Genomic DNA, 22,550 nt, shown 5'->3' on the forward strand with positions numbered 1-22,550 from the left:
TTCCAATGAAATCAGTAATTTTTCACTCAATAATATTTATTGAGCACCTACTATTATGTCTCAGAGTTCACACTAGATATAAAGATAAATAAAGTCCCTTTGTAAATCATTCTTGGGGCAAGACAGCATGGTAATATGCAAAGTATTTCAGAAAAAAAATCGATGAAAACAGGTTAAAATCAACAAAATTTCTAGAGGAAACCCTTCAGCTATAGACAAAACTCCAAAGATACTAGTAGGTCATGAAGGCTCATGGGGAGAACAGATGCTGTACAGGTCAAGTCTCTCACTACTGAAACCCACCTGACCTTCCCCTGAGCCTTCAGAGTTCCCCCGCACCCTGCCCGTCGGTCACCCACATATATTTCAGAAACAGATCTTTTCAGGTTGATCTCCCTCTGCAGAGACGACCCCATGCACTGGCAGAAGCTGCTGGCCTCTGACAAGTCCTTGGAGGCTAGATCCCGCCACGGAGATTTAGAATTTCTGACAACAATTCATAAAGTCACCACTGAATTCTCAGGGAGCAAGTGTCTGCAAAAGCCAGAAGTATCTAAAGAAAAAAATAGAGAGGAGGATAGAGCCTGCAGGCAAGAGGACAATGCTTTAAACAATATGTTTTATGGTTAATTTGGGGAAGAGCCTTAACAAAGGGTAGGGCAGGAACACAGATGGAAGAAAAGCCACTAGATTCTCGCCAGAATGGTTTGCTTTTTGATAATTCAGGAGGGTATAGACAAGAAATGAAAATGACTGTTGAGGAGCACTTCATTTTAAGGTTTTGAGATCCTACCCCCCTTGAAGGAAGCTGTTGATGATAAGCCAGATGTTCCCAGGGGTATCTCACTGTTTTATAAAAATAGATGGCTTTCTGCAGTCAGGACTCTCCACTGGGAAACACAGCAGAGCATCCATCCATTCATTCTTTTTACACTCATCTGTCCTGCATAAGAGACCGGGCTAGTTCTAGAAAGAGTATAAGAAACACAAGCGATAAGTTCATCAGAGGAGACAGACTCTTTTTCCTGGCCTTGAGCTTGGAAAGGAATTTGTAATAAGCGTCCAAATATAATACAAAGGGCACCGAATAACCTAATGAGCAACCTCCTGAGCCCCAGATGTATCCACAGTGCAGAACTTTCTCCACCTGCGGCTTTGCACAGGCCAACAGCCCAGGCCTGCAAAGGCTCTTCGGGACATTGGGGGCGGGTAAGGGATATGTTGCTTTCTGATGACTTAGACTAACCCAGGATAAAAGTTAAAAAATGTATGCCTACCATACCACTGCATGCCCTCTCAAACATTACAAACAGGGTAAGATAAAGTCATTCCTCTCTTCAAAAACCTTTAAAACCAACAGCTCTTGTTTTTACCGCTCCCCTCCATCCCACCCCCAGTGCTCACACCCCTCTCCCTTCAGTCCATACTAAATAAAACAGGGCCAAGCCTGTGATCCTCAGAGCTGAGGCTGAAGGGAGGGACAGTGCCTTCCTGGAAATCCCTCATAGTTGTTTTTTTCTGTTCACTATGGATGATGCTTGTGACCTTTCTGGTGCTGTTCACAAGTGCTAGGAAAAAGTGACCAATACTTAGGTCCCCACCACCCAGGAACAGCCAATGTCAATGTCACACACACAAATGAAAGCTTCCCCAAGCAAAGGTCACCACTACCTAAATCACATTTGTGGAATCCCATCTATAAGCAATGCAGCTTTTTCCCAAGACGCATTTATTAGCAGAACCCCTAGAGGGACCAGGGCATCTAGGTGTGCCTGGAAGAAGCCATATATTTCTTCTGTGTACTGCAAGTTGGCATGAGCAGCTGGGCAGGAGAGTGCCCAGGATCTACAACAGAAGTCCGTGCTGAACAAACTGCCACTCAAGTGTCTCCAGGCTTCTGCAGCAGGCACGAACGCCAGCCCCGTTGGTCCAAATTCTCTCTTGCTGCTAAGCAGCATCTACTACCTCTGTTAGCCTCATCTACAAAAATAAATAAACTTCCCAGGAAATTCTCTCTAATCCTCAATGACAGGTTAAAACTCAGGTGGTATTCGTAGCTCAGAGGGCTTTGTTAAGCTCAGGGTCACTGACCTGTAGGTCAAGCAGGCACCTTAGGCCAAAATATTTTGGGGCAACATAGCTATTGTGTCCAGAAGGACACAGATCCATGTCCAGTTTGGGAAGCAGCTGTCTGCCCTGTGAGGGGACATCAGCGCACAGAAAAGACAAGCCCAAGTGACGAGGTCAGCAAGAGGGCAGAGGAGGGGAGCCATGCTGGCCTGGCCCCTTCAACCACATTTCCTGCTCAGCCACAAACAGCTGAACTTCCAGAAACAAGGCAGGCAGTGAGTTCAAAGACCTCCTGTTTAAGGAGGCCAAAAGCCTGGGAACCGAAGCGGAGGCCAAAGTCCAAAGTGGCCAGGAGACAGCAGGCCGGGGTCAGAGGGCACAGTGGCGCCCAGAGGGGCTGCCTTCCCACTCACACTGCCCACCCTCCCCGGCCACTCTGTACACCCACCATGTCCCCACTTTGCTGTACCATGAGAGCACAGCCAGCACAGGCTGACACCCCATGGTTCCCTCAGGCTCTAAATCCCAGAGCCTGGATTTCAGCAGGTCTTCTGTTCTTCTGGTCACCCTGAGCTTGCACAGCCACCTGGACTTCCCCTCCACACCCCTGCCCCGCCGGCTCCTCCTACCACTCCCTGCCTCCACCCAGCCCAATGCCTGATGTGCCAGCAGCTGCGGCTAACATAATGACACTTCCCTCCTGGGAACACTTTCTCTCTCGGCTCTCTAAGCACACTCATCCCCTAAGAGAGTCATGAGCAACGACCAAATCTAAGTTTCTACCCCGGGCAGGACTCCAGTCCCTAAATCCAAATGTCCTCTAAAAACATCACACACTCCATGTATCTGAAAGCAGACTCGGCAGTTTACATCTCCCAATGGGTTCTTTCTCGGGCAACCCCTTTCCACCAGCGGCACCACGATTCTTCAGAAGCCTGGCTCAAACCCTCCTTCCTCTACCCCACAGCTCCCTGGCCACCCAGCCCCTTGACACCTCCTTCATATTCTCTGCCTCCCCCAATCATTTTTATTCCTTAAGCTTCCCCCTAGCCTGTCCTATTGCTTCATGGCTGGACCACATCATGGCCTCCTACCAGGCCTCCCTTCAGGCCCTTCCACTCCCAAGGTTCTGGGCAAACCCAGCCCAAATAGCCTTTCTTTCAACACTGCCATCTGCCAGTGTGTCACCTGCTTGTGAACTTACAATGGCTCCCTACTGCCTATTGGCTCAAGTCACACGATACTAGACAGGCCTGTTGGAGGAACAACAGCCATACTTGTTACATGATCTAAATGTTTACTGAGATGGAAGAAGAGTGAAGTTGCCACATGGCAGGATGGCATTTCAACAGGGAGAGGAAAAGTTGTTTAACAAACCAGTATCAGAACAACCAACTATATATTTAGAAAAATAATGTAGTTTCTATCACACAATGTATATAACACAAATTCCAGAAAGATTAAAGATAGAAATCTTTTTTAAAAACAACCTATGAAAGTGCTATTAAAAATATAAGTATATTGAAAATATAAGTATAAAATATGGGAGTTTGTTCAGCCTAGACTTCTGTTGTAGATCCCGGGCACTCTCCTGCCCAGCTGCTCATGCCAACTTGTGGTGCACATAAGGAATAACCTTTCTAAGAGAGAAGTTTAGAATCTGGGGGAAAAAAAAGACTGATAGATTTGGCCAAATGTGCAGGTTTATTGCCAGGATGATAAAGACACCATAGGCAAACTTAAAAGATAAGAAAAAGGCTGATGAAAAAAATTGTATATCAGGTAAAAAACACATATATCAGGTAAGAGATTAGTGTTGAAAATATGCAACAAGTTCCTAAAAACCAGGAAAACAACAACAACAACAAAACAGAATAACGTACTAAGAACATAAACAGGCAACTTCCAGGAAAACAAGTACAAATGGTCAATATTTTAAAAGGATATTAAACGACATTAATAATCAGGGAAAGTGACATTAAAACAAGATGTTTTTTCATAACAAAAATTAAAAGGCTGAGGGAGAGAAGATAGAGACAGACGCAATGCAGGGGAGTGTCAAATGGTAAACACGTCTGAAGTGCAATGTGCCAACATGTATCAAATTCAAATCTGAGTGCCTTTTGACCCAGCAGTTCCTCCATTAGTGTCTCTTCTAAAGAAACACTTGTGTACAGAGCCACGTGAACGGATCTCCAGTGCAATGCCACCAGTGGGAGTCCGGCGTGTCCTGGCAGCAGCTGAAAATACCATGTAGTGGGTGAGGCAGGAGATGAGCCTGGAAAGGCAGGAAGGCTGGGAGGCCAAGGGAAGGCATGTGCATTCATTCTAAGCAGGATGAGAAGACACCAGAAAGTTCTGAGCAAGGGTGCACCATGATGTTTTTCTTGTTTGTAAAAGGTGGTTCTGGCTGCCATATGGGGATCAGTCTGTCCAGAGGCAAGGGTGTAGGCAGGACGGTAGAAGGGTTCCGCAGTGGGCTGCGAGCAAGACAACTGTGGCTTAGATTTGTGGGGTGGCAGAGGATGTGGAGAGCAATGGATGTCATTGTTAGAGGTTTTGAGGGCATAGGAGGTAGTGGGACTTGCAAGGTAGCTTAGAAGTAGGAGAGTGAGGTGAGAGAAGAATCTTTAAATTTGGCCTCAATGGCTAGGAATGGTGCCATTCCCAAGGCATAGAACTCTGTCGACTGTCATAAAAATGATTCTCCAGTGAAGAATCACTGAGGGTGTGGAATGGGGATTGGAGGGTAGCATCTCCTATTTATTGGTTTGAGAGTGAAAATAACAAAACTTCTGACTTTCTGCCTTTTCTTGCTTGCTTTCTGGATCAGACACTATGAATTTGCCAACTGTCTATCTTCTCTTTGGATTTAAACAGCAGTTTCTGAAATGCAGGTGGACAGTCTTGCTCGTGACTCAGGAGGTGCCCTCATTTTGGAAGCCAGAGAGCACCCTTCATCCTCCCTCCATCCCCCATGTCCCATGCCCTCCCCCAGCTCTCTGTTGTCCTGGAGTGAGGGAAAGAGAGAGGTGGCCTCAGGGAGCCAAGTCCAGGGGCCAGGATGAGGAGCTTTAGATTCTAATCCTCCAGTGACTGGGAAGCCTCGGAGTCAGAAGGATGGGTTTCATTTGAAGGCCCTTGGGGCTGGTATGCAGAAAGCACACTGCACAGGTCAGAATGGATGCAGACTGGGTGATAAAGGTGTTCTAACCTAGCCCGTGGTGACAGGTGCACAACACTGAATGCACTAATGCCACTGAACTACACTTTAAAGTGGTGACTTTTATAATATGTGTATTTTACCACAATTTTTAAAAAAGCATAATAGACATAAGAAGACCAGTCAGGGCCAGTGTACCTCCAGGTGCTGGTGGTGGCCTTTCTAGAAGCATGATGGTGATAATGGAGGCGACTGTATTGGTAATAAAAGCTGTCATATTTGGGATGTGTTTTGGAGGCTAAAACAACAGGATTGCAGATGAATTAGAAGTAAAAAGGACTCTTGTTTTGGCCTGAGCAATCACATGGATGGACAGTGCCAGCAGGCAGTCATGAAAGTGTTTGAGAGAGGAGGAATTGATATGAAGGGCAAACTTACAGTAAATAAGAATGACACAAGAAAACAGTCCCTAAAAATGTACTACCAGCCAAAAGTCATGATACTACCGCAAGGGCACATAAGCATGCAGGTGTCCTGTCCTTCAGAGTCTGGGAAAGGGAATGGTTAGAGTTGTGTGTAAAACCAAGTCTCTCAGGCCAGGTGTGGTGGCTCAGCCTGTAATCCCAGCACTTTGGGAGGCCAAGGCGGGCAGATCTCCTGAGGTCAGGAGTTCGAGACCAGCCTGGCCAACATGGCGAAACCCCATCTCTACTAAAAATACAAAAATTAGCCGGGTGTGGTGGTGGGCACCTGTAACCGGAAGGCTAAGGCAGGAGAATTGCTTGAACCCAGGAGGCGGAGGTTGCAGTGAGCCGAGATCATGCCAGTGCACTCCAGCCTGAGCGACAGAGCAAGACTCTGTCTCAAAAAAACAAACAAGTCTCTTCACTAAGGAGAGAGGGCCACTAGGAGGGGATGCTTACGCGCTTCATGTATCTGCACAGCCGCCAACGATGGGGCACAACCTGACTGAATGTCATCTCACTCACACATCCCTGAATCGACTCCTTCCCCAGGTCTCAGAGTCAAGCGGACTCCTATAGAAATCATCGAATGGGGGTAGCCTCCAGATGAGCCAGCCCACCTCCTCTGCCCAGTGGTCTCTGGCCAGCTGGTGCCCTCCTGGCAGGTTGAAATAGCCTCCTCCGGTGTGAGGACCAGAATCTGCGCCCTCGAGGCTCACGTATCTGGGACTCCAGAAGTCCCACCTCTAAGAGCTGCCAAAATCACATAAGCAGGGAAATGAACACCCACAAGAGAACAGAAATGCCCAGACAGCAGACACCCACCTCGGTGAAGAAGCCCGCTATCCCAGCCTGGCAGGAGCCGTGTTCCTCTCCGTACTTCTTCTTATACTCTAGGGGGAAGGAAGGAGAGAGAAGCAAACCACAGCCATGTCAGTGTGTGCCAGCTGTGCGTGGAGCCAGCAGAGCCAACCAGCCACTTCCCGCGAGTACCGCAGCAGGCTGGGCCCAGGGATGCCGTCCAGACTGGGGTGAGGAAGGAAAGTCTCAGGAATCCACCAGACCTCAAAAATCCAGGCTGTGGTGCCATCGGGTAGGGAGGCTGCCCAGCACCCCAGCAGACTTCCTCCCCTCGTGTGCAAGAAAGAGGAGCAGTAGCCACAGTCATTAAGTGGGAGGCTGGTAACAATTATTTCATTTACTTCAGAAGGGACAGAGATCCCTCGCAGGCCCAAGGAGCTGAAAACATGACCCAGAAATGGAATGATGTGGCCATCCCAGTGTGGAGTCTCCTGGATGAAGACCAGCCCTCCCTAAAAGAGGCTTTGGATGCCTCCTACCATCCAAAAAGAAACAAGCTGTCGGCAGAGGACTGCAAGAAGGGACTCCTCTGGCATTCGGCTGCACTATTGCTGTGTGGAAGGAAAGGGGGAAGATCTCTCCAGGTGGAAAGAAAACTAATAGATAAGCTCTTCTCCTCCTCCATCCCCTCAGCTCACAACACTGCTACCCAACAAATGGGGGCATGCCGCCGCTGCAGTTTTAATTTTAAGTTGGCAAGGAAGAGGGGGAGGAAACTTTCGACAAGTGCTTAGCATGTTCCAGGCATTGTGTTAGCTGTCTCCAGGCATATCATTTCACTGGTCCCTCATCCCTAGGAACCCATATCCCCATTGGTTAACAGGTAAGAATATTGAGGCTCAGAGAGGCTAAGTGAATTGTCTAAGGTCACGCAGCTCTAGTAAATGGCAATGCCAGGATTCTACCTCAGCTTGGACTTAGAAACCCATTCCTTCACCTCTGGAGCCCATCAAAGGTTCTGCAAAGTGAGTGACTAAAAATACCCAGGAAAGTGACTGGATGTTGGAAATTATTTCATGGGTAAAGTCAAGGAGGTGGAGAGATGTTCAGAGTGACTCAAATTAATCACATGTGAGGCTGACATTGCTGGAGACCTTCCACAGGCCACCCCTGGGCACCCTCAGGCCAGGGCTACCCAACAAGTAACCCAGTGACCCTGTACCACCCCCTGGGCTCCTGGCAAGTCTCTGGTACCATTAAAAGCAATATCATTATTTTTGAAACGCAAAATACAAAGGAACAATGAAACTATGATTGCAACACAGTGCCACTTCCTGCAGTTCTGAGCGTCTACTCCAGGCAAGGGGAAAAAGGACCCTGGGGAAATATACAGAGTAATTCAGTTTCTAACAACACTCACCACAGAGCCTAGTAACATTTTCCAGTAAGTGGCCATTAACCGACTGCTAAATGACAAAGAATGTCAATTGAGTTACTCCTCTTCCACGCAGGGCAAAATCAGTTCTCCCGCCTTGTCCTGTTATTATAAGGACAACTGCTAGACCTGCCAGAAAGCAGCCCAGTAACAAAAGGACCTTGTTCGTTCCCTGCAGAATCTTGCACCAGGGCTGGGAGTGAGACTAGTGCAAAGCAATGAACAAATCCTGCATCAAATTGCATAATAGCAAGAAATAATACAAATTAATAATAAATCCTGCATCAAATAGCACAATGGCAAAAAGGATCAAAATGTCTCAACCTAAACAAACAGTTACATATTAAACATGAAAAGTCTGGCTAAAAGCATATCCATCCCACTGACTCTAGAGACTAAACACCCAATTGTAACTCTTGAAAAAATGAAACATACAAAGGAAATTTAGACCCCATGAGCTGAATGAAACTATAGTGCAAGATACACCACCAGTTCAGACTCATAAATTTCTGACATGAATAGGAATTGTGTGGGACTCTTTCATCTTTTAAAGCAGTCTCAAGGTCTCTTTATGACAAGGCCTCCAAAACACGGGAGATTTGAGAACTTCGGTGCCTTTCTCAACCTCCTCCCCAAACTGTACTTGATGTGGTCTATGTTCAGAGCACGACCTGGGGTTTCTGAGGTGGCAACAGCCTCACTGGAAGCTAAGAGTACCCCACCTCTGGCCCAGGCTAAAGGCCAGCAAGGGGAAGCCCTTAAAGGCACCCCTGTTTCAGGCAGCATGAAGCACTGTTTTCAGGCCAGCCTCCGCCTCCCCAAGCTGGGACTGCCCCACCAGAGGTCTGAGGGCCTGGGACACACAAGGAAGTGGGTACCATCACTGACATTCACACTTCTGAAACCCCAAGTCTAACCTGCCTTCTCAGGATGCTCTAGGGTAAGGAATCAAACAATGGGGCCCCCTGACTGGCTCCTATAACCAAGTCCAGATCAAAGGGTAGGCCATGTCTCAGCGTCCCAGAAACTTCTGTGACTCTGTCATTAATCCCTTCAAGGTAGAGTAGGATCCAGTTCTAATCCTTCTACCACCTACCCAATCCCTGCCACACACACTTTGGGGGTAGTTGTTGGGCCTGGCAAGTCTAGTCTAGGAAAGTTAGTGCGTGTTATTGGATTGGACAGTTTCACATTCCACGCCTTCCACAGCCTGGCCACAGGCATGCTTTCCATTGTTTTTACTCCTTTGAATGCTACTTCTGTGAGTTAAGGGCACCACTATTATTTTAACCTGATTCCTTCATATATATGTCATGAGGGCAGGTTTAGGTTTCTCCCTAATCTATGTTCTAAATGTTCATGTACGGACCTTTCTTCCCCGAAAGAGTATGTACATAGGGTTATTCTGCCATACTCATATCTAAAAAACTTAAAAATACAACTTGATTTTGCTTGTCTAGACTTGAGATGGCAGGACAGCCTATATCACAAAGCTATGGGAAGGGAGGTAGGTGCAGAGAGAGGCAAGCGGCTGCCCCCCAAACAACACCCCCAACAAGCCTGGGTCACACACCCTCCCTCCATTGACAAGTGCAGGAAGTGCAGGGTGGAGGGACCTGGGAGGGGGTGGGGGTGACCTCCAGTCTTCTGTGTTCCCAGGAAGAACTTTTCCTGCACAAACACAAAGGCTGTGGGGCCCAGCAGCTGGCTGCTCCTGGGCACGTCCACTCGGTCTCCAAATGCCCCCAGGGACATGGCCCTGCAGAGAGAACTACAACAGCTAGTGCCCTCTCCACTACTGAACAAAACATTTATCCACCTCAAAGAAGCAGGGGAAAAGTAGGCTTTGCCTGACAGCAGCTCACAGGCACTGTAACAAACCTAACTCTTAAATTTGGGGAAGCTGGCCAGCACGGCAGCTCACACCTGTAATCCCAGCACTTTGGGAGGTCGAGGCAGGCAGATCACTTGAGTCCAGGAGTTGAAAATCAGCCTGGGGAACAAAGTGAGACCCCCATCTCTACAGAAATACAAAAATTAGCTGGACGTGGTGGTGCACACCTGTAGTTCCAGCTACTCAGAAGGCTGAGGTGGGAGGATGGCTTGAGTCTGGGAGGCAGAGGTTGCAGTGAGCCACGATCACACTGCTGCCCTCCAGCCTGAGCAACAGAGCCAGACCTGGTCTCAAAAAAAAAAATGGGGGAAGCCAAATCCGAGACCCAAAATATAGGGTTGAACAAGGGAACTTAGAAGTCACTTAGAGAAGCTGGAACCAGGTTGTAGAACTCTTTCTGCCATGGGTGGGTTTGAATTACTTGGCCTGCATTACAGGCTTTAATTCATTACGTTGTATGGCTCCTCCATTCTAAAAATGGGAGTATTTTCCTTGGTTTAGCTGCTGGTTTTATTAAGCCCTGTCTAAACAGAAGGCAATTCAGAGAGGAAAAAAATACTGGTTTCCAAATGTTCACAATCCGCAACTCAATGCATGGAGCCTACGTTAATGAATGTAATTCAAGTAGACCACCAATCGGGTGGGATCACTTCCCGCACCCTTTCCAAAAGGCCAGGATAAAACCATTCCACAGAAAGATCAAGATTCACATACAGCATAACATATATTTTTCCTAATAATCTCCCTGCGCATTACCCATTTGAGAAAGTTTTGTCTTTCAAAGCTTAACACATCAATTTTATAATTATTTTTCTGTAGTTCTTTAGCTTAGCTATAAAATAAAATATTGGGGAGAAAATAGTTTGCCAATCTTTATTCTGATTTTCACCAAGCAGTTGTTACATATACGAACTCCAAGTTTCTCTTCAAAGAATCAGTATGTCACTATGTTCAGCTCTCTTATTCTTTGATTCTCCATTTTAAAGTTTAACTTCCTGATTCTCTTCGGCTCCCTTGCCTCTAGTTTCAGTAAACGACTTTCCCGCCAGTTCTCATCAGTAGTTCACATCTGTTCCCCTGGTCACCTGCTTTGACCTGAGTCACCCTGGTTACCTGCTCTGTTTTGAGTCACCCCTGGTCACCTGCTCTGACCCGAATCATCCTGAGTCACCTGTTCTGTAACCACCCTTCCCACTGAACTACTCACCCCGCCACTCAGGATCATACTCCTACTCTCTTTAAAAGAGCCAATTGGAATTAGCTTAGACTGTGTGGTCCAACCCCAGGAAATAGGGGAACGACACAGCAGTAGGGGTTACCTGCATCAGGAATATGAATCCCTGCCCCTCCCCTGTCCAGGTGTGCTCTCACCATTATTCATCCACGAATTGCATCCTTCTATAGAAGTAAAAATTGCCTTACTGAGAAAATTAAATTTATGTTCGAGTGCTATTTCATTGTGGCACTGAGGAACAAGCATTTTGTTTCTAACAAAGTGGCAAATCTAAATAACTGATAATTATATAATACAGGAAACAATGCATTTGGGCAGACAGAGCTCTAGTAATTAAAAGGGCAATTATACAGAAAAATGAAGAGAGAATAAAACTACCCTCAGTTTACAAGGGACCACCATGTAAACGGGGGGAAAAAAACATAAATAAACCAAACAGCTAGGTTAAAGAGGAAGGGAGAACATTTTATGAAAATAATTGATGACTAAGCTATGGTGTGCATTAAACATAAAGTGCATAAAGCCAGGAACTCAGAATTAAATGAGAGAAAGATTTTAAAGGGGGAAAAGATCTTCAGGGAATGCCTAATAACTCTAACTCTATCCATTTATTTACAAGTGGAATATTTTTGCTCAGAAAGAGCAAGTGGTTTGTTTAAAGCCATTCCGCTGATTAGCCTCAGCGTCAGGACCCAAGAGCCAGGCTCCCAACTTCCAGTCTGCTTCTGCCACTCCCTTATGCTTCACAAAGCACATTTCCAGTGAAAACCTTCTTAGCATTCAAACAAAATGTTTTGTAAACAGATAAATAGATAAATGTGGGGCACATACATACAATGGAATATTATTAAATATCCCTTCCTTTGAAAAGGAAGAAAATTCTGACAGATGCTACAATGTGGATACACCTTGAGGACATCAAGCTAAGTGAAACAAGTCAGTCACAAAAGGGCACATATTGTATGATTCGACTTACGTGAGGTGTCTAGAGTAGCCAAATTCAAAGACAAAGTAGAATGGCGGTTGCCAGGGACTAGGGAAAGCAGGGAATGAGGAGTTCATGTTTAATGGGTACAGAGTTTTAGTTTGGGGTGATGCAAAAGTTCTGAGGATGGATGGTGGTGATAGTGGCATGGCAGTGTGAATGTACGTAATGCTACAGAACTGTACACTTAAAAATGGTTAAAATGGTAATTTTTATGTTATTTTTTACAATAATTTTTTTTTTTTTTTTTTTTTTTCCAAGACAGAGTCTCATTCTGTCGCCCAGGCTGGAGTGCAATGGTGCAATCCTGGCTCACCACAACCACCGCCTCTCAGATTCAAGTTAATCTCGTGCCTCACCCTCCCAAGTAGTTGGGATTACAGGTGCATACCACCACGCCCAGCTAATTTTTGTATTTTTTAGTGGAGGCAGGGTTTCACCATGTTGGCCAGGCTGGTCTCGAACTCCTGACATCAGGTGATCTGCCAGCCTCAGCCTCCCAAAGTGCTAGGATTACAGGCGTGAGCCACCGCGCCTGGCCAATAATTTTTTAATATTACCAAAAAAGGAGTTTTGTAATCTTTAAAGCATTCCCTTTACCCAGAACTTAGCAACCCGTTTTGCCAACTCCCTACTTCAGCAGCAAGTAACAATACAGGCACATAATAATGTATATATAGACATTCAACTTACTATGCATTATGTCATGCTCTACTCTCAGGAAAAAAAAAAAAAAAGTGACCATGAACATGGGACAGTCACATTTCAGTGAGAAACCCAGCCCAGAACTGAGCAGAATTCAATTTTGGGACCTAAGCTAAAAGACTCATGAAATAGGGAGCCGCAGTGGCTCAGGCCTGTTGTCCTGGCGCATAAGGAGGCGAGGCTAGACACTGGAGGTGAGCCTGAGCAACACAGAAACCTCTTATCTATATAACCAAAAAAATAAAAAATAAAAAAAGACTCATGAAATAACTGGCACCAAAGCACAGACAGTCAACTCCTGTGCAGATACCGAAACCAAATGTTTCTAGTAAGCAGCCACTCCAGACTAGAGCAAACTGGTCTCCTGGCTACATTTTATCAGTCTAAGGGCCCACGTCTGCCCTCTGTACCTGCTGGGACTTGTCTACAGAGTGTATCTATAATTGCAAAACTGAAACATAGCTTAATAAGTCTATAGTATAGTGTCCAAAAAATTCATAAAATTATGCCATTGAAAAAAATATATGAATTTTTTTTTCTGTGATAGGCCACAGCACCCAGTAATCACCAAGAAAACCAGGATCCCAACAGAACAGGCAGCTACAAAGAAACCTACTACACACTTAAAAGCTGTCAACCCCTCCTCTGACTAATAAGCCTGTGACCTTCATCAAGCTCCCTGGGCCTCAGTTTTCTCATCTGTATAACAAGGGTAAGAATACTTATCCGAGAATGATGTGATTACTCAGTAAGATCATAAATGTTAAGTACCTAGCACAACCCCTGGCACCAGGTAGGTGCTCAATAAATAATAAGTGAATCTGAATCTGTGAATTTTTCTGAGTGGAACAAAAGATGCAGTTTAGGTAGTCGATAATTCCATGTAATACACGGAAACACGTTTGAAGTATAGGAGATGGGTTTGTCCAAGATTAAAATTCTTGGCTCCAAGAAAAGCTGGAAAGCCACAGAGAGCCCCTGCTGGAGACCTCTGGCCTCCTCCTTACAGCCCGGGCTGTCCTCGGGAGCCACCCTCCCTTTCTCCCCCTCAGAGTCCCTCTCTGTTTAACCGCCCATAATGTAGAACTGTATCCTCTTTTCTTTAATTTGCTGTATTTATTTAAATATGATAATGTTTATTAAAGCTCATTGGAAACCATAAAATCATATGTAAATGTAGAGGTCTTTAATAAAAATTTATGAGGTTTGTTCTTGAATTTTTAAATGGATCAGCTTAGCCTTTTATGAGTCTCTCCAAAACAAAAACAAAACAAAAATACAACACAACAAAACCCCAATTCCTTTTCATTTGTAAATGGATCTTCATTGATTTTTATCCCCTGTAGAGACCACTTTTAATATTAAAGGGGAAAAAAATCTTCACCTTTGAATGGGTAATCTATTTCCTTCCCTGGAAATGATCACTGTCCTGAGAAATGCAAACACACACTAGGAATAAAAGCCAGTCATTCCCTGATAACAGAGTGGTACAGAAATCTTTGGAATCGACGGGAAGTTTTTCCGTCACAATTTTAAAGCACGGTAAAATTCAGACTGGAACAATTCCAAATTTAAGAACATTTAAACATGGCATGAGTTAAACTTTGAGGTCATCTACAAAAAGAGGGAAGGAACGCTTACCAACCAAATTGTCCCAATATGATCTTCAACAGTATTTGAGAAATTATAATCTTGCCAAGGGCTCTTAAAATCATTTTAGGAATATCCAGGTTTCTACCCTTCATTATCTAGTCACTGAAACAGGATATGTTAGACACCTTCTGAGAATATTGAAGAATATTATTATGCTGCTTGAAAATTAATTAGAAAATTCACATTTTCTAATTGAAGACAATGAGCAGCATTCACTCTCGACTGAGCACTGTGTTAGGCACTTCATACCTCATATACCTCTTAAGTAGATCTTAATCTCCCCATTTTATAAATGAGGGCACCAAGCTCATGGAGCTTGCCTAAGGTCACCAAGTCAGAAAGTAGAAGCATATAGGTTTAATCATAGCAATAAGTGAGTAGTAAAGCCAGATTCCACAATTAGGTCTTATATACGATGGCATCATAATAACCTCTTGCATTTCTTTATCAGAGTTTAGCCTTGAACACGCTTTGTCAATGTGCCAAGCTGCTACCAAATTACTCCACAGCCACTTTTTCTGTCACAATAAAAAGACAACTTGTTTGCAGCCTCACTCCTAAGTTCTGACTTCTTGCCTCAGTGGTCTCAAGGGCAAAGGATAAAAGAAATCTCTGTACTTGATTTTATCACATGCATTGACTTAACATTTCGGAGTCCTAAAACATCATAGCTTGGTTAATAGTAACTAATGTTTTATAGTGTTTGCCCTTTAATTTACAAGTAGTTTCCCCCATATATCGTCCCACCAAAGCTCTCATTTTCTCACACATTCTGATAAAACCAAAGAACATATGCTAGTAATGATGTTCTCACATCAGACAAACACAAACTAAACCGACTGAAGGATATGCTCCATGAGTTTATGTCCCGAATTCATTTTTATTTCCCATTTCCTCTGTATTTCCTGGTTCCAACAGGATATTCTGGTAGCTTCTCCCATCCAACCAGAAACAGGAAGCACCTGAGAAGCCATGTCCTAGTGCCAAACCAGAGACCAATTTTTTTAAGAATTCAAAAGCTTGAGACATTTTGGAAAGATCTCCACATATTTAGAGTCTCTGCAACCAAACCGACCTCCCAGTGTTGTAAAGGGAGCATAGCTGGCCCATATGGAGACTTACAATGAGGCCACAGTTATAGAACAATGGGTGGCCTTGCTGAGCACTTTCACCCGAGTTTTATTGGGAGCTCCTCACCATAACCCAAAGACATAAATGCAGTGGAGGCATCACAGCATCGACTCCCACCGAGAGGCCAACTGACAGGCCTGAGGCCACAGAGGCAGAAGTGTGGCAGAGCCGACCTCAACCCACAGCCCCTCCCACGGTCTTTCCACCATCCCACAAGAAGTGGGTTTAGAGGCAGCTGTCCCCCTCCTCCCTTGCCCTGTGCGCCCACCACCGTGACCAGTCTCGAATTCCCACCATTCCTCTCTTCCATAGTCTCAACAGCCTGCAGACTTTACGTGGGTTTCAGGTTTTCCAACTGTAAAATGAAATAATGCCACCTTGTATTTGGATGCAGCTCAAGGCCTTGGGGACAGGCTCCAGCAGGACACACACTGGCAGGAAATTCTCTCTCCACACGGCCTTCCCACTTTTAAAACACCACGTCCCCTCTCTGTTTTCCCCTGCAGATGGGGAACTTCTTGAGAGGTGGAACTGTGTCACTTGGGTTTTGTCTATCTGGCAACTAACAAGTACTTAAGATTAAGTGGACTCTATTCCTGCTACACAAGTCAGTCAGCCTATGATGATTAGCAAACACTTGCTCAGAATATAGTATGTTGTATGTGGCATATTAGTATATATATGCTTAGCATATATTAGCAAGTATATGCCAGACACTGTTCTAAAGACTTAGAAGCATTAACTCAGTCCTCTTCATAGACCCTTGAGGTTGGTTAGGCACAGAGAACTTAAATAACCCATCTGAGATTACACTGTTAAGAGGAAGTGGCAGAGCCAGGACTTGAACTCTGGCAGTCTGGGTCCAGAATCTGTGCCTTGGCCACCAAGCTACTTTGCCTCTCCATTGTGTGGCATGTGAATGACAGATAAGAAAGAAAAACTCAGGCCATCACCTCTCTGGACCTCATGAAAGACTGCTCTAGGTGGTATCTGAAAGGTCCTGTCAAACTCTTAAAACCCTCCCATTGTCTTTAACCACAATGTGACCCCCAACCTGGAACAGAGAACTTGCATCACTGAGTTTTTCCACATTGAGGAAATAAGGGTGGCCTTAAAAGCCAAAGTAGGTCTAGTTTAAACCACAAAACAGGGAGGCGGAGATGCCTAAAGCCAACAGAGCACATAAAAGAGCCCTCTCACTACACCCAGCATCCTCCCAGCCACCTGTCCAGTCCAGTCTTCTAGAAAAAAACTCAGCATCTTCTACCCCTCTCCTCTTACAGGGCTAAGAACTATAGAAACTTTCAGTTTAGTCCCCCATTTTTCTAAGGGGCTGCTCTTACACCCCAATACTCCACATGCCAGACCCATCCATCCCCTATTTCCCACCGTAGGCCAATGAATGGGTTAGCATATAAAAGTGCACGTGCGCCCATGGGAAGGAAGACTGGGCAGGGGCATAATCGTTTCGCTAATTTCTTCACTAGTTCCATTTAACCATCATTAAGTCCATTGTATTTTTGGGATAGTTCAGTCACCCTTTCTTGTTTCGTGAGGGTTGTCGACTGGCTTTTACTTCTCATTTAAATTAGAAACCCTAAAAAACAAACTAACAGAAATCACCATTAATTACCAGGACACAAAATGGTTTGCTGAGTCAGACAGATGACAGCTTCAAAATCCTGCTCCACCATTTACTGTTTGAGTGACCTGGGGCAATTCACATACACTCTGAGTATCCGCTTACTCCTCTGTCACAGGAGAACGGCAACACAGAAGCTGGCCTTTGGGTATCCCACCTGTCTCCCCCCAGCTCCTACCACCATTCCTGTGATGTGGCCTGACTGCCACCTGCCAGCACCCACACCTCTGTCCTGGAGGCTTTCCCGGCCCACACACAGGACAGGATGCCAGGCGGAGGAAGCCCCTTCCCCTCAGCCCTCAGGAAGGAGGACTCTAGGTGTGTACTCCACACTGGCCGCAGCACCCACCCCAGAGACTGCACCCACTCGCCCAGGTAACGGCTGAGGAGCACATCTTCGATGGGCTGCCTTCCTTTCCCATTCTTACTTCCCCCGCCTCACTGATGTCTTCTAGAACAATTTCCAAAATAAAATACCCATCATCAGACCCAAGAAAAAAACATTTTTCACAGCTTCTGGGAAGATTAGATGAGAGAATGTGTAAAGACCTCAGATCAACACTGGCCTACTGATGATCCACAGTTACTTAATAGAAAGTAATGCAGAAGTGTGAGCCACTTGGACCTGTGTACACACGGACATTGAGCTCCACCTCCCTCTTTGGAGGGCTGTCCTTGTGCTTGTGGTGTACACAGAGGAATCATCGGGGACAGCCATGTGTCCCTGTCACAACATGTCATCTTCTGGGAAAACCAAAGTACCGGTCCTGTGCATAACTAGTGTGGTTCAACAATCACTGCCTCCGTCACTCTGCTGAGCCCCTTGCTCCTTCCCAGCCTGAAGAGCTGCCCCACTGCTTGCTCCAGAGGCTTTTCCTTTTTCTTCCTTGGGAAAAAGGAGGAGTAAACTGGGGCAGTGGAAACCCAGGCTTGACACATGCTTTGTGTTTCTGAAACCAACGATTCCTCCACTCTTGATTGATTATATCATCATCTATTTTTAAAACAAAGTTTGTTTTTCTTCTGTTTGGGACAATACAGATATAAACAGGGCCAGAGTTTCATTCCCCTACACGGCCCAGTCAGAGCGGATCAAATGCTGATACAGAGGAGAAAGAAAAAACGAAGGTAGGCTCACTCTATAGGGGAGAGGGTTTGTGCCTCCCGCAGAGATCTTGCTGGCTCTTCTGTGGGGGACGTTTCCCAGAGCACCCTACCTGGGTCACCTGAGTCCCCAGGAGGGTCCCAGTGTCCATATAGTGTTTCTCATGAATCCTTTTTAGTGTCCACAAAATTTGAAACCTAGGAAAACCCAGGGAGGCCCAAAGACAATGTGGAAACAAGCCAGTGAGACTTCTCTCCAAATAAAGTAGGAGGGGAATTAAGAAATAAATAGTCCAGAACTTAGAGAAGGAGCAGGTTCCAGCTTACCCAAAATTACGCTGAGAAAACTGGAAACTACAAGCTATTAAACTGAAGAAAATAATCGTGTTTTCTGAATGCTTAAAGCTCAGATTCGACAGGGCTAAATAGTGACTGACTCAATCACTATTAGGGATTGTCCTCGATGCCCAGGCATTTGAAGGTTCTAAGTCTGAAAGGATACATTTTCCTTCCAAGTGCACCCTGGCAAGGAGCTCTTAAAACCGCCTTCAGGATGCGCCCAATTCTCCAGCATCTGCCCGGGCTGCAGGACCACATGGGAAGGAAAGTCAGACCTTGAATGTTATGAAATGCTGAGAGTTCAGAGTGTCAAGTTTCTGTCCAGCTGTTGCTTTATGAATCCTGGGTCTCCTCTCCCCTCCGCCTTAGGACATCTGTCCATAGTGCAGCCAGGAACTGTGTGGGAGCCTAATGACTGCCTGGGAGCTTCCTGGGGCTGTAGAGATCATCTGGGCCAACCACTGAATATTCGGACAGGGAAACTGAGGTCCAGAGAGAGAAGGTAAGTTTCCCAAGGCAACACAGCACCTGGCATTACCAGAAAGCCAAGGCAGCTGTTAGGTCACTTGGCTGAGGCTTGGTGCATTTCAGTCCCTGAGACTTCATAAAGCTTGGTAAGCACTGTGGGCTCTGCGGCCGAGTCAGGTAAGGGTTGGAAAGGCCTGGGACTGCTGCCCCCTCCGTACCTGCCTCTTCTCTGGGCAGGGCGTTGGGGACCAAGAGACCATCTGGGGCAAACAGTGCTGCCCTATCATGAGCATGTGGAAAGCTGGGGAAATGCTCAGTTGGTGGTACGCAGAGATGGGGAGGTAGGCTTAGGGCATGAAGTGGGTAGGGGGATGAGGAAAAATCAATCCATGCTCACCTTCATAGCAAGGGATCAGCGTCCTGCCTTTGGCCTGGAGGTTGGAAGGGATGATGTAGCAGAAGCCATGGGGTAGGATGTGGTCAGCTTCATAGTAGATGTTCTTCCAGCGATGAGCACAGGCCTAAAGGGATACAGAGCATTTGAGAGCAGGAAAGTTGGCCCCAAAGGATCACAAAGCAGACTCCTGTCAGTGCCAGGTGTTTCTTTCTGTGGGAGAAGAGAGGAGCAGAGGGGCCAGAAAGCCACACCTTCATAACAGGCACTGCTCTGGGTATCAGAAAACTGCATGAACAGGAACGAGCCCCTGGGAGTCTACTAGGAGATAGGAAATAAATATATCAACAAATGAGGATTGTAGCTAGTCCTGAGCACTGGGAAGGAAAGAAACAGGGTTATAGAATAGAGAATCTGGGAGTGGGAAGGACAGTTTCCACTGGAGGTCAGAAAGGCCTGAAGCCTGAGGAAGAGCTAACCACACTGAGCACACAGGAAGAAGGTTCTGGGAGGATTCAAAAGATAGCAGAATGCAAAGGATACATCATCAGAAATGCTCAGAGGCTCAAGAGAAAGAAAGGGTGGTCTGGAGTGACTGTGGTGGGAGGGAGATAAGGTCAAAGAAGGGGCCAAGGTGGGACCCCGGGGGTCAGGGGAATGGCTGTGACTTCAGCAGATCTGCAATGGGAAGTAGTGGAGAGTCTTACATAGGTGAGAAGCATGATCCAAGTGACAGTTTGGAAAGAACATTTGGCTGACGGGTGGAGACTGCAGGAGGGCAAAAGTGCAAATGAACACCAAGTGAGAGATGATGCAGGTCTAGAGCAGTGGAGATGGGTGAAGAGGGTGGCTTCAGAGCTGACAGGCCCAAGGAAGTGAGCCGATGTGGAGACAGCAGGGAAGGGAGGAATGGCTGATATTCAAGCATGTTCCTACCCACAGAAACACTTCAGCATGCATCTCATTCACTAGAAGTAAATGTGTGTGGAGAGCTGTTTTTCTGATGGAAACTTACATACAGCAAAATGCACAAAGGAGCTTTGACAAATGTGCACACTCATGTCACCAAGGCCCTAGCAAGACAGAACATTTCCATCTCACCAGAAAGTTCCCTCATGCCAGGGAGTGGCTGGTTTTGCCAGGCAGGTCAAGGAAGGCCTCTCTGAGGAGAAAGCTGAAGGAAGATTCACGGCCAGGGGTCTTGGGGTGGGTGCAAGCTCTGTATGTTAGGGAAGAGGATGGACAGATGCATTGGCCAGCTTTCCAGAGGTGCCTCTGAGCACTAGGGTCGAAACTATGCAAGATGCCATGAGGCAGGGCAGCTCTGCTAACAGACACGGGAGCAGTGCCAGGAGGCAGGATGCAGGCCTGGATCGTCCTTCTGCCACACCAAACATGCCCCTATCTGCTGCTTGGACATGACAGTGGCCCCAGTTCCCGTGCATGTCTCTGCACATCCGGATGTCACCGCAGCACTGATGAAGAGCTGACCTGCTTACTCAGAGGCACACACTCTACTCTGCCCAACCCGGTCCACTTCTCCTGGGCATTCACCACTTACTTCTAATCTCAGTTCACTTCACCCTGGCCAGTGAATGCATTTTCTTAAAATATTGCTTTTGAGGTAAATGTTCCTGTCTGACAGCTTTGAAGAGAGCAGTGGTTCACCCAGCATGGAGATTGAGATCTGAGAACGGACAGACTGCCTGCTCAAGTGGGTCCCTGACCCCTGAGTAGCCTAACTGGGAGACATCCCCCACTAGGTGCAGACTGACACCTCACACCTTGCATGGCTGGGTACACCTCTGAGACAAAGCTTCCAGAGCAAGAATCAGACAGCAACACTTTCTGTTCAGCAATATTCTATCTTCTGCAGCCTTCGCTGCTGATACCCAGACAAACAGGGTCTGGAGTAGACCTCTGGCAAACTCCAACAGACCTGCAGCTGAGGGTCCTGACTGTTAGAAGGAAAACTAACAAACAGAAAGGACACCCACACCAAAACCCCATCAGTACGTCATCATCATCAAAGACCAAAGGCAGATAAAACCACAAAGATGGGGAAAAAGCAGTGCAGAAAAGCTGGAAATTCAAAAAATCAGAGTGCATCTCCCCCTCCAAAGGAACGCAGCTCATCACCAGCAACGGAACAAAGCTGGACGGAGAATGACTTTGACGAGTTAAGAAGGCTTCAGTCAATCAAACTTCTCAGAGCTAAAGGAGGAACTACGTACCCAGCGCAAAGAAACTAAAAACCTTGAAAAAAGAATGGATGAATGGATAACTGGAATAACCAATGCAGAGAAGTCCATAAACGAAATGATAGAGACGAAAACTATGACACAAGAACTACGTGACAAATGCACAAGCTTCAGTAACTGACTCAATCATGTGGAAGAAAGAGTATCAGCGATTGAAGATCAAATGAATGAAATGAAGCGAGAAGAGAAGTTTAGAGACAAAAGAGTAAAAAGAAATGAACAAAGCCTCCAAGAAATATGGGATTATGTGAAAAGACCAAATCTACGTCTGATTGGTGTGCCTGAAAGTGACGGGAGAATGGAACCAAGTTGGAAAACACTCTGCAGGATATTATCCAGGAGAACTTCCCCAACCAAGCAAGGCAGGCCAACATTCAAATTCAGAAAATGCAAAGAACGCCACAAAGATACTCCTCGAGAAGAGCAACTCCAAGACACATAATTGTCAGATTCACCAAAGTTGAAATGAAGAAAAAATGTTAACGGCAGCCAGAGAGAAAGGTCAGGTTACCCACAAAGGGAAGCCCATCAGACTAACAGCAGATCTCTCAGCAGAAACTCTGCAAGCCAGATGAGAGTGGGGGCCAATATTCAACTTTCTTAAAGAAAAGAATTTTCAACCCAGAATTTCATATCCAGCCAAACTAAGTTTCATAAGTGAAGGAGAAATAAAATCCTTTACAGACAAGCAAATGCTTAGAGATTTTGTTACCACTAGGCCTGCCCTACAAGAGATCCTGAAGGAAGCACTAAACATGGAAAGGAACAACTGGTACCAGACATTGCAAAAACATGCCAAAATATAAA

General features: G+C 46.0%; 1 protein-coding gene across 1 annotated transcript in view; it reads right to left on the reverse strand.

Annotated features, from left to right (window-relative positions):
- Window positions 1-22,550, reverse strand: part of ITGA9 (integrin subunit alpha 9) — a 390,243-nt gene that overhangs the window by 333,151 nt on the left and 34,542 nt on the right. Inside the window, exons 4-5 of the mRNA XM_021934572.2 lie at window positions 19,486-19,609; window positions 6,523-6,590 (exon numbers count right to left, since the gene is read on the reverse strand). Of these exons, the coding sequence (XP_021790264.2) occupies window positions 6,523-6,590; window positions 19,486-19,609 (192 nt within the window). The remainder of the gene's footprint in view (window positions 1-6,522; window positions 6,591-19,485; window positions 19,610-22,550) is intronic.

Source organism: Papio anubis, chromosome 2 (assembly GCF_008728515.1).
Source record: "Papio anubis isolate 15944 chromosome 2, Panubis1.0, whole genome shotgun sequence".
Classification (NCBI taxonomy): domain Eukaryota; kingdom Metazoa; phylum Chordata; class Mammalia; order Primates; family Cercopithecidae; genus Papio; species Papio anubis.